The sequence below is a fragment of the Girardinichthys multiradiatus genome, chromosome X, assembly GCF_021462225.1.
Source record: "Girardinichthys multiradiatus isolate DD_20200921_A chromosome X, DD_fGirMul_XY1, whole genome shotgun sequence".
NCBI classification, from domain to species: domain Eukaryota; kingdom Metazoa; phylum Chordata; class Actinopteri; order Cyprinodontiformes; family Goodeidae; genus Girardinichthys; species Girardinichthys multiradiatus.
This window is the reverse complement of record NC_061817.1, coordinates 6,152,190-6,162,941: the sequence shown is the minus strand read 5'-3', so window position 1 is coordinate 6,162,941 and position 10,752 is coordinate 6,152,190. Positions and strand designations below refer to the sequence as shown.

Sequence of the window (10,752 nt, the reverse complement as noted above, 5' to 3'; positions counted from 1 at the left end):
GCATCTATACCGGATGCCTCTTGGACGCCTTCCTCGGGAGGTGTTCCAGGCACGTCCCACCGGGAGGAGGCCCAGGGGACGGCCCAGGACACGCTGGAGGGACTTTGTCTCTCGGCTGGCCTGGAAACGCCTTGGGCTCCCCCTGGAGGAGCTGGAGGAGGTGTCTGGAGAGAGGGACGTCTGGGCGTCTCTGCTGAGTCTGCTGCCCCCGCGACCCGGTCCTGGATAAGCGGAAGACGACGAACGAACGATTTCATTCATTAAAAACAAAAGCTATTCAAACAAGCCTGGCCCTGTAAGGAGATGTTATTGCTCCCTTGACAGGCTAACTGGTTATTCCACCCTTGGCATTAACACCATTGATCATGACTTGTCATGCCACACCATCTCATGCTGATTTAGGTCTGATCTTTTACTAAACCCCCTAAAAAACTTCCTTTGAGTCATTCAGAGATGACTTGCAGGCTGTTTGCTCAATAACCCAATTGCACTTGGGCATAAGGTTTTGAACGGTTGGCTTGGCATTCTCCATCAGGATTTCTGGTAGAGAGCAGAATTCGTGGCTCTGGAAAGTCCAGGTCCTAAAGACTGTCCTTTTAGGTCCACTGATGCAACTTTGCCCAGCCTCTTTCTTATTGTTGAATCATAAACACTGACCTTAATATGTTGGGCAGGTGAAGCATGTAGTGCTTTAGATGTTGTTCAGGGTTCCTTTGTGACCTCCCGGATCAGTTTGTAGTGTGCTTCTGGGGTAGGCCGCACTCCTTGGAAGATTCACCACTTTTCCATGTTTTCACATGTGGTCCTGAAATGGGATTGCAACCTTTTCCAGACTTATAGATGTCAATGACTTTGTTTCTGTTCTTGAACTTTCTTAGACTGGGGTGAGATGTGTTGCTTTTTCAAAGTTTGGCTCCATATAAAGAATTTCTTGCTTCCACAGGTCTGACCCTAATCACCTGATTAGGGTCAGACCTGTAGAATATATACTGAACTCAGCTTTTCAAAAGAGTGATGCTCATCGCGGTAACTCCATGATTATTATGTCAGGTTAGTACTTTTTCACGTGGGGCCAGGCTGGAATTGTGTGTGAATTTCATGTCAAAAGCCTCATTGGACATATATTTGCTGAGAAAATGTCGATGTGTTAAATTACTCACCTTCCCCATATATTTCTCCACAAACTAAAAAGGAAAGACAGTGTAAACATGAAGGTCTGTTCTTTATTATTTACTTCCTTTGCTTTTGTACAGCAGGTGTGATAGACGCATCCATATTCTTTTGAAGGATTCCAGAGTGACATCTCTTCTTCCACGGTGGTGCTGTCAGATGGTGAAGATTTCAAGGAACATACAGATACCGAGACGGCAGCTGAGCAACCGAGTTCACAGGAATGTGAAACTAAGCCGCAGCATGGAAGAGCAACAGGTATCGGTGAATCCCATGTGTGCAAAGGACCAGGAAGCACTACAAACAGGGCAACTTGTCAAAGAGGTGAGATGAAAACTGCAATTTCACTCGCTATACAGGTGAGAAAGAGAGAAAAAAAACCCACCCATATAACTGCTGCAAACTGCAGTTCTTTTAAAAAATCCAACAGGACTAACAAAAAATAGATTGAATGTTTTTTAGTAGATTGTACATTAAAAAATTAGGATTTTGTGTAAAGGTTTGATTCTATTTTTCCAAAGCTACAACAAACACAAAGAGAACTATCACAAATTCAACAAATAAACAAGAATCTGCAAGACGAGCTACAACAAGAAAGAGAGAATAATTCAGGGAAACTTCTTTGTGTACAGGTAAATCAATATTAAAAGCATCTAAAGATCTAAAACCATATTTAAAGTGCAGCCAAATTAATGGGCATCCCTGGTAAAGATGTGATGGAGAAGCTGACTGTTATGAAGTTAGAGGTCTCTATTGTGCCAATTTATTAGATAATCTTTTTTTTTTTTCCTAATATTTTCTGCAAAAGGACATCAACTCATCTCCAAACCAAGCCTTAACTTTCCAGAAAATTGCAGAGAATAAATCACATCGCTGCAAATGGGAAGTGAAGAACTGAAGAGGAGTCAGGAGGAGGCCAAGGAGGCAGAGCTTCGACATAGAGTCGACCTCTTGGCCCAGCAGGCACAGCTGCTGGTTACAGGGGACGCCACGGCGCTCGCTCAAATGCATCTGGATCAGGATCGGCAGCGGTTCCTGGAGCAGCAGCAGGAGTGGGAGCACCGTGTGGCCTCCCTGGAGGACCAGTTGAACATCAGTGAAGAGAAGAGGAGGGAGACACAATCCCAGGTGGTCCAGCTGCAGCAGGAGCTGCAGGGCCAACAGAGACTCCAACAGGAGGCCGAACAGCTGCAGAAACACCTCCAAGAGATGTCAGCTCAGCTTCGTACTTATGAGGATGCTCAGGCGGAGAAAGAGGCCCGGTTGCAGAAACACCTCTTGCTCCTCCAGGCGAGTCAGGAGAGAGAAAGAAGGAGCCTGGCTGCCAGCCTGGCTCAGGCTGAGGGACATTCCCAGGACCTGCGGAACAAACTGGAAAGGGCCGAGCAGCAGCTGGAGAGCCAAACCAAGACTAAGATGTGGACCAGGCAAATCGAAGAGGCGCAACAGCAACTGCAGCAGGAGTTGGCATGTACAGTATCAGCCATGCAGCGCCTGCAGAAAGAACGGGAGCAGTTAGACCATCGCTGTCAGGAGCTGCAGAGCCAGCTGTCAGAGGCTGACAGGGAGGTGGGCAGGCTGCAGGATCGGCTGAAAACAGAAGAGACACACTACTACAACCTGGAGCACTCATATGAGAAAGTCTGTGAGGAGCTGCAGGTGGCACTGGGCAAGGTGCAGCAGAGGGAGTCTGAAACACAGGACATTCGGGAAGGCTATGAAAGACTGCTGGACAGGAAGGAGCAGGAACTGAGTGAGGTGCTGCTGAAAATGGAGGTCTTGGGTAACAGCTTAGAGGAGACAGAAGTGAAATTGAGCGAAGTGATGAGAGTTTGCACCTGTTCTTCTCCTAAGCTGAAGGATAAAGACAGACAACCAACACTTGAGCCTCCAAGCTCTCTGTTGATGAAGGTCTTCCAAGGAAACGACAGCAATTCTCTGGAACATGCAAGAACCCGTTCTCGCTCAGTGGATGCATCGTGCCAATACATTACCGCTGCCGGAGATGATCCAGAAAGATTCATGACTGTAATCCAGCTGCTTGAAACTAAGCTGTTCATCACCGAGGAAAAACTGAGAGACATCACTCAGAGACTGGAGGAGCACCAGGGTCACGTCAGCTGCCAGGACCCCCACCTGTGGTCCCAGCTGACCCAGAGCCGCGCTGCGGCCCAGCACCTCAGCCTGCTACTCCACAGTCAGGCCAAGCAGAACCAGCGCTTCGCCCAGGAGACAGAGTGCTGCTGCAGGATGCTAGTCGGAAGGTTTCAGGTGGCTCTGAACGTGGTCCAGGCCTGCATGGAGAGACTTCAGGCCACTCCCGTCAACATCCCCGACATCGAGAGGCATCTGGCCGGGGTCGCTGTCTGCCTTCAAAAAGGGGAGAAAGAGGCAGAGAGACTTCAGCAGGAATCACGCAGTGCAAGCAAAGAAGAGGGCAAGATCCTCAATGATGAGAAATTAGCTGGAGTTGAAAGAGACATTGTTTCTAAATTTACCAACACCCAACCCTCACATGATATGTCAGATGTTGGGAAGTATTTGATCAAGGAGCTGTTTGTTGTAGAGAAAATGGTTTCTGTCTTGCAGAATCAAAATGGGATTTGTGAGTTATCTGCAGTGAAAAAAGAGGATAAAGGTGATGTGGTTCATAGTTACAAAAACTTCATCTCTCAAATCTTGAGCCTAAAAGCTGAAGAAAGGATGGAGTCTAGGAGAACCGAATGCGACAGCGATCAGCTTCTAGAGAGCGTGATTGGAAGGTTCTGTGCTGAAGCTGAGCTCATTTACGCTGCTTTAAAACTTCAGCAACAGAGCGTGACTCAAGTGAACGGTCATGATCAAAGGGAAGGCCTGGCAGATATCAGCCCCTCTGAGTTGTCTTCTTATGAGGAGCAAGTTAAAGGTTCAGACGAAGCTGTAAAAAAGTTGGGGGAAGCGAGAGAAAGAGGTTTGTTAGAGCGAATTGTGTCTCGGCTGCAAAAGCGAGCTAAATTCTTAAGCCAGGTTTGCCAGGAGCTTTCAGATAACCACACACAGGTCCAAGAAGGTATAAACCACAGTGGGGACAATGTTTCTGAAGCTGATCTGATGTTTTTCCAGGAGCAGGTGAAGTTGATTTATTTATCTGACAGGCTTTATTCAGACATAAATCAAGAGTTTCAGCAAAGCAAGGCATCACAGAACAATCCCCAAGATCTTTGCAAAGAGCAGGAGCTCAGCTGCTTGATGCATGAGCAGGAGGTGTTAAACGATGCCTTAAACCAGCTTCAGGAGGACAACAGTGTACTGAGAGAGGAATTGGAGCGAGCTACGCAGAAGATAATGTCAGTGGATATTGGAAACCAAAGACTCCTGGAAGACATGCAGAAAATTGAGGATTATCACAAGGAACAGAGACAGAAACTGGAAGCAGAGTTTCAAGAGAAGATAAAGGAACTGCAACAGATCCATGAGGAGGAAATGAAGCAGTTGCATGGCTACTACTCCAAATCTGGTGTTTGTAAAGAAAGACAGAACCAATTCTGCACAGAGGAGGTTCCTCCTTTAACAGGAGGTACCTCCTCTGTGCCTGACCAGGCTGTCTCAGAGAGTAACGTAAAGGAGTTCAAAACCATAGAAGCCGATGGAGTCACTGTGAGAGAAGCTTACCTGAAAGATCTGGAAAAGCTGCAGGTAATAAAAAGATTTTTTTATGAGATTTATATTGATTTTTAAATCATTTACTGCTTATTTTCTCCTCTGTTGAATATAGGACAGCTCTAGGTGCTTCTCAAGTCATTTCTCAGAAACTGTTTTGAAATGTTGTTTCTATTGTGTCTTTAATGGCTGAGTAAAAAATGGTGGTTGTTAAACACAGTGTGTCTACAATGCCTTGCAAAAGCATTCACACCCCTTGAACTTTATCACATTTAGTCAACAAATACAAACCTCAATGTGATTTATTTGGATTTCATGTGATAAACCACACTAACAACACATAACAGTGAGGTGGATGAAAAATGACGGTTTTCAAAACATTATCATATAAAACAAATGATTTGCAGTTGGTTTCAGCGCCCCTGCGTCAATATTTAGTAAAACTACTGCCATATGTCTTTTTAGCTATGTCTTGACCAGCTTGCAAAGCTAATAACATTTTACCTATTCTATATATAGACTTTGACTAGGCTGTCTTAACATATGAATATGCTTTGATCTAAGCCATTCTGTTGTAGCTCTGGCTGTATGTTTAGCGTCGTCCTGCTGTGAAGCAAAGCTTCGTCTGTCCAACAGACCAAATATATTATTGGCATGTAGACTTTGCATGTATTGCACTTAGAATGTAAGATCCTATCAAAATATTACATCCAAGCAAGCTGTTTGTTCACTAATGTTCCCCAGCAGAATCTCTGAGGTCTTCACAGAACATCTGCAGTTATACTTAGTTTAAATTACACACATAGATGTTATTTACTAATTATATGACTTCTGAAAGAAACTGGCTGCACTGGATTTACTAAGAGGTATCAGAATGAGGTTTAAACAGTGATCTGAGAGAAACAGTCGTGGCTGCTCATGAATCTGAAGTTGTTAGTGAGAACATTTCCTGATCTATTATTCTAATGCAAGAAAGTGGGAACATTTTTATTTTTTTCTTCTGAGTTTGGATGATTTTGAAATCAAATAGAACAAAAAATGTAATACCTACATACGGACGTATTCTTCTAACTGCACTATTGGAAATGCTTACCTTGTTTAAGCTGCTGAGAGAATGCATTTTTATTGTGGGAGACAGAAACCTGGAAAGCTTTGGCTTGCAGAGTAGCAGGACAAACCCTGGTGCTTTGCAGAGAAGCAGAGCAGGCCCAAGGCAAAAGCAACGAAGCCACTACTATAGCCCCCAATCATCAGGTCTCACCCATAAATGCTTGAATTTTAGCCAACCTTAGATGTAAAAATTGTACATTGGTTTATTGAGAATGAGAATACTGTTACATTTGATTGTGACGGATTCAGCATACATAAATAAAGAAATGCAATTGTTTAAAATTTTAATTTAAGATGTAAAGGAACTGAGAAATGTTATTTGTGAAACCGCAAAGAATAATCTCCACAGTTAGATAGTTGTGTTAACATCGTTACAATCTGATGTTATGAGATTCATCTTTTCTTCTTGTTTAAGCTTGGTTTGTCCACAAATATGTCTCAACGAATAATTAATAAATGTCCATGTTTGCTATTAAGCAAAGCCAATTAAACTTGGCTTCCTCTCCCAGAATCCACCAAATCCGTATTGAAACTCTGTTAGTGGTGGTGATGGTCTTAACAGGAAATGGGGCCCAAAATCAAATTCTGCTTAAGACCCCATACAACCTTGGGCCACCCCTGCAGAGAAGAAATCTACTTGGAGAATTTAGTTCATGTTGCAAAACCTCACATCTGGCAGAAAAACAAAGGCATCAGCACAAATACTTTATACCTGTTGTCAAGCATGGTCGTGAAAGAGGAAAGATTTTGACATCTGTTCTTCTTCTGAGGTTAAAGACCTAATGATGACCAAATTAGTATTTTTGTTTTTAATTTTATTTTCTATTTTAGCAATGACAGAACTGTCTGCTTAAATGGTCTTTGTTACTAGTTGACTCATTTTACTACAGGCTTCATGTGATCTTGAGTTTGCTGCAATGGAAGGAATGCACAAGAAGGTTATAAAGGACCTTCAGCAGGAGCATCAAAAGCAGGTGGCTGAACTCCTGAAGGAGAAAGACCAGCTCCTGCAGGAGGAGACAGCTGCTACTATGTCGGGTAAATACAGTTTTAACATTTTGTCAGTTTCTTCTTCTTAGAGACATTTGTGCATTGGGAATTGTAATTTTTGAACGTTTAATGTGAGAATTGATTCAGAAAAAGACAAAAAATAACCTTGAATTTCCAGGAATTGAAATTTTTATATGGATTCTACTTTTTGCAGCCATCGTAGCATTGCGGCGAGCCCATAAAAAGGAGCTAGAGAGAAGCAGACAAACTCAGCAGATCAGGGAGAGTGGAGACATCACTGAGCTCCATGTGGAATATGAGTGAGTCACCAGAGATGGTTGTTTAGGACCTGAAATGTTCTTGCTCTATGCTCTTGCTGTTATTTTGTTTAAAGAAGAAATCTAAATAATTCATTCTCTGTTTCTCTTTATTTTTCCAGTGCAAAATCATTTTCCCAGAGCTGCTCATTATGGCTCTGTTACTTTCTGTTTGTGGCTCATCAGTCACATAACTGCTACTTTCTAATGCAATTTCCTCCAAAACTCACTTAACTGTCCAACATCCTCCGTGCCTCTGCTTTTTCATCACAGGAAGGAGATCCAATTATTGCAGAGGGAGCTGGAGGTGCTGTCAGATCAGCACACGAAGAAATGCCTGGAAAACTCTCAGCTGAGCCAAGAGCTGCAGAATGAGAGGGAATCAGTGATGCAGTACCAGAGAGAAAACCAGGAACTCAAACAGAAGGTGGAAACTTCCACTGTTTATGTGTCGGTAGACTTAATATTATTTTACTAAATGTCTTATGTATTTTTATTTCCTTTTAAGAGAGAGCCAGAAGAAGTGACTCGGCTTCCAGGAAACCCAGCTCAGGTCGATAACTTCTACCAGATGGAAGTAGGTGTCTGTAAAATTTCAACATGGATCTCATAAAAACAACATCAGCTTTTTGTCAAATTGTGATACTGTGATACCTTGTGAAACTGATGTATTTCCATTGTAACAGATGACTCTGAGGGCAAAGGAGGCAGAGATGCAGCATCTCAGAGAGGAAGCTCTCTCTCTCAGGGGGGACTTAGAGCTTGCTCGAATGGTAAAACAATCTTGTAAATTTATCATTTATTATCAGGAATCATCTTTCTTATGGCCCTGACTGAAGTTGCTATATGAATTCTGAAAAAAACACACAATAAATATATTCAGCCGACAGTTACAATCTAACCATCTTTGTGTATTATAGGACAAAGTTTATGCTGAGAATAAACTGAAGGCCCTCCATACAAACAACTACAATGAAGCCAAGTTTGCCACTTGGTCTCCAAGCAGAGATACTTCAGGGCACAGTGTTGGTGAGAAAAAAAGGAAACTATGGTTTTATTTACAAAAACATTATTAAAGTGGTTTTACATTGTCTGTTCCCCTGCCCTGTCTTTGTTTACAGAGGATTCTGTGACACACAACCCAGCTATCAAAAAGAAAGAGAAATCATCCTTCTTGCGTCAAATACGGGGGTTCAGATCAAGGGTAAAAATCAGCACCAACATTTTCGCTATATATTAGATTTTGTTTTTACATTTGGCTGTGCATATAAATGCTCTTTCCATTCAGAAACACTATAGAAATATATCCTGGCTCTTTGATGGACCTTTACTGCTCTTGATGGATTTTGGTAGCTAGGATGCTAAAGCACAGAGAGAGTGATGGGGGCATTCAAATGATGGAAAACACCCAGAAAAGTACAGTTTATTAATAATTACGGTTATTGTAATAGTCAACAATAGTATTTTGTATTTTACTTTACATTTGTCCAGTAATGAAAAATTATTTCCCACAGTCGCTGGGAAATGTTCTGGTTTCACTGGTAAGATGATCGTCCTTACTCATATTGTGGAAGGAGGTTTGTCCTGCCTAAATGTCAGTTTAGTTTGCTCCTGACTATTGATGTCAGAATGATCACCATGGTCATTTCTGTCTGTGCCCTTCAGAATGAATCTGGTAATGGATTTAAAGAGGCCTTAAAGGAGGAAGTCGGTAATTTCATCGTACACAAAATAGTCTTTAAGTTGATATTTAAAACAGCCAAGCAAATTCACACTTAAAGCAGACCACAAGATGCTAAAAGTGGTCTCAAAAACCCTAAAATGTCATCACGGGGCCTACAACAAGCTCTTGCTATTGTTTAGATGACTCTTATTTTGACACCAGAACAGAAGACATATTTGGCATACACCGAATACATCATTCCAGGAAAGGAACCTCATACCAACTGTGAAGCTTAGTGGTAGGAATGTCATGGTTTGTGGGGGTGCTCTGCAGCATCACGACCAGGCCAGCTCACCAACATAGAATCCATATTTTTTCCACGTAACTATTCAGCTATTGTTCGCGTCTGCAGCTTGTTTAGGAAATGTGGTTAAAGATCAGGTTTTGTTTAGTTACATCAACCTCAAGAGATGGATGGTCTAGTTACCAGGATGGAAGAGCATTCTATGAACTTTATTTTAATAGTTTAGTTTAAGTTTAAAAACACTTTATTAATCCTGAAGGGAAATTATTGTTGTTGTAGCTCATATTATACAGGTTTCTCAAAGAGCTGTATTAGGATGCTGATGGCTGTGTGCAGGATTTTTAAGTCCCTGGCTGTGATTCTGCTACCCCATCAGATGATGACAGAAGAGATCACACTCTCCACAACAGACTTATTAAAGATATGCAGCATCTTGCTGCATACACTGTAAGATCTAAGCTTCCTCAAGAAGTATAGTCTGCTCTGTCCCTTCTTGTAGACAGCTTCACAGTTGCATCTCCACTACAGTCTGTTCTCCAGGTGAACACCAAACTATGTATACTCCTACACCAGCTCTACTTCTTCTCCCATGATGGAAAAGTGGACTGATGGGTGAGTTTTCTTTGGTACCGGAACAAGACAGGAGGTCTTCCACAACACCGGAACCTTCTTCTGGGCCAGGCTAAGGTTGAAGAGGTGCTGCAGAATCCCACAGAGCTGCTCTGCACAGGCCTTCAGAACTCTAGGGCTGACATGATCTGGACCTGCAGCCTTATTCCTATTCAGTCTTTCCAGTTGTCGCTTCACATGACTACTTGAGACACACAGGTTGAAGGTGGAGGCAAAGGGACTATCGGTATCTTCTGATTTGGTTGAAGTTAAACATGTAGAAACATGTAGAAGCAGAAATTTTATTGATAGAAATAATTTTATTTGCCATGACATCTACTATGAGCTTAAGTAATGCACAGCTGAACAGAGCTAAGACTTTGTGTTAGTGTGGCTGCTGTATTACAAAGAAATCCTGGAATATCTTGTTTTCGTCTATTAATGATTAGTATGCTTTTCCTGCTTTGTAGAGGGTCTTCAAAAACAGTTTTACTTGGACCAGTTATGAATTTAGTCATTTTCTCTCTTTCAGCTCTCTTTTGAATTCTTTTTGTTTCTTCTTTTTATATTTTTCAGAGTTTAAAAGACGGCCTTTCTACCCAAGAGAGGAAGAAGTTGTTTGAGTCATCCTAAATTTACAGAGGTGACCTGACGTCACAGGAAATCTGTGTAATGTTTGGGTGTTTGTGTACAAAGAGACATTTGTGTTGGTCTTCAGTGGACATGTATGTTATGTTTAACTCTGATTTGTTGTGGTTTGGAGTTTGACTTAAATGTGTGACCACTAGAGGGAGCAAGAAACAGGCTTTTTTTGATGAAGATGCAGTGCTGGTAAACATATGCTCTGTCAGGTGAAAATTGTACTGTATATATATTGGTTTCTTATATTTCACATGGATTTTGTAAATTATAGTCTTAGCGCTGATGTTTACATTAAAATTGTTTATTGC

The 10,752-nt window shown here is 42.1% G+C and overlaps 1 protein-coding gene and 2 long non-coding RNA genes across 3 annotated transcripts in view; all 3 read left to right on the top strand.

Moving 5' to 3' along the window:
* Window positions 1–1,406, top strand: part of LOC124862218 — a 5,007-nt gene extending 3,601 nt beyond the window's left edge. The window contains exon 3 of the long non-coding RNA XR_007036890.1: window positions 1,288–1,406. This is a non-coding gene — a long non-coding RNA (uncharacterized LOC124862218). The remainder of the gene's footprint in view (window positions 1–1,287) is intronic.
* A 9-nt stretch (window positions 1,407–1,415) lies between these two features.
* Window positions 1,416–2,040, top strand: LOC124862217. The gene is made up of 3 exons (XR_007036889.1): window positions 1,416–1,494; window positions 1,692–1,802; window positions 1,979–2,040. It is a non-coding gene; the product is annotated as an uncharacterized LOC124862217 (long non-coding RNA).
* Window positions 2,041–2,346: 306 nt separating this feature from the next.
* On the top strand, window positions 2,347–10,444 carry LOC124862216 (myosin-16-like). Its single transcript, XM_047356037.1, has 9 exons — window positions 2,347–4,845; window positions 6,810–6,957; window positions 7,124–7,229; window positions 7,500–7,653; window positions 7,735–7,803; window positions 7,913–7,999; window positions 8,147–8,255; window positions 8,348–8,430; window positions 10,379–10,444. Exons 1-9 carry the CDS (start codon window positions 2,380–2,382, stop codon window positions 10,433–10,435), a joined length of 3,279 nt encoding a protein of 1,092 aa, XP_047211993.1. The 5' UTR covers window positions 2,347–2,379; the 3' UTR covers window positions 10,436–10,444.
* The last annotated feature ends 308 nt before the right edge of the window (window positions 10,445–10,752 follow it).

What these genes read in the sequence shown, in the direction of transcription:
- LOC124862216 (XM_047356037.1), top strand. Translation starts at nt 2,380, where the DNA reads ATGTCAGCTCAGCTTCGTACTTATGAGGATGCTCAGGCGGAGAAAGAG. An exon ending in GAGCTCCATGTGGAATATGA is followed by an intron (nt 7,230 to 7,499) that starts GTGAGTCACCAG and finishes TTTTCATCACAG; the next exon opens with GAAGGAGATCCAATTATTGC. An exon ending in TACGGGGGTTCAGATCAAGG is followed by an intron (nt 8,431 to 10,378) that starts GTAAAAATCAGC and finishes TATATTTTTCAG; the next exon opens with AGTTTAAAAGACGGCCTTTC.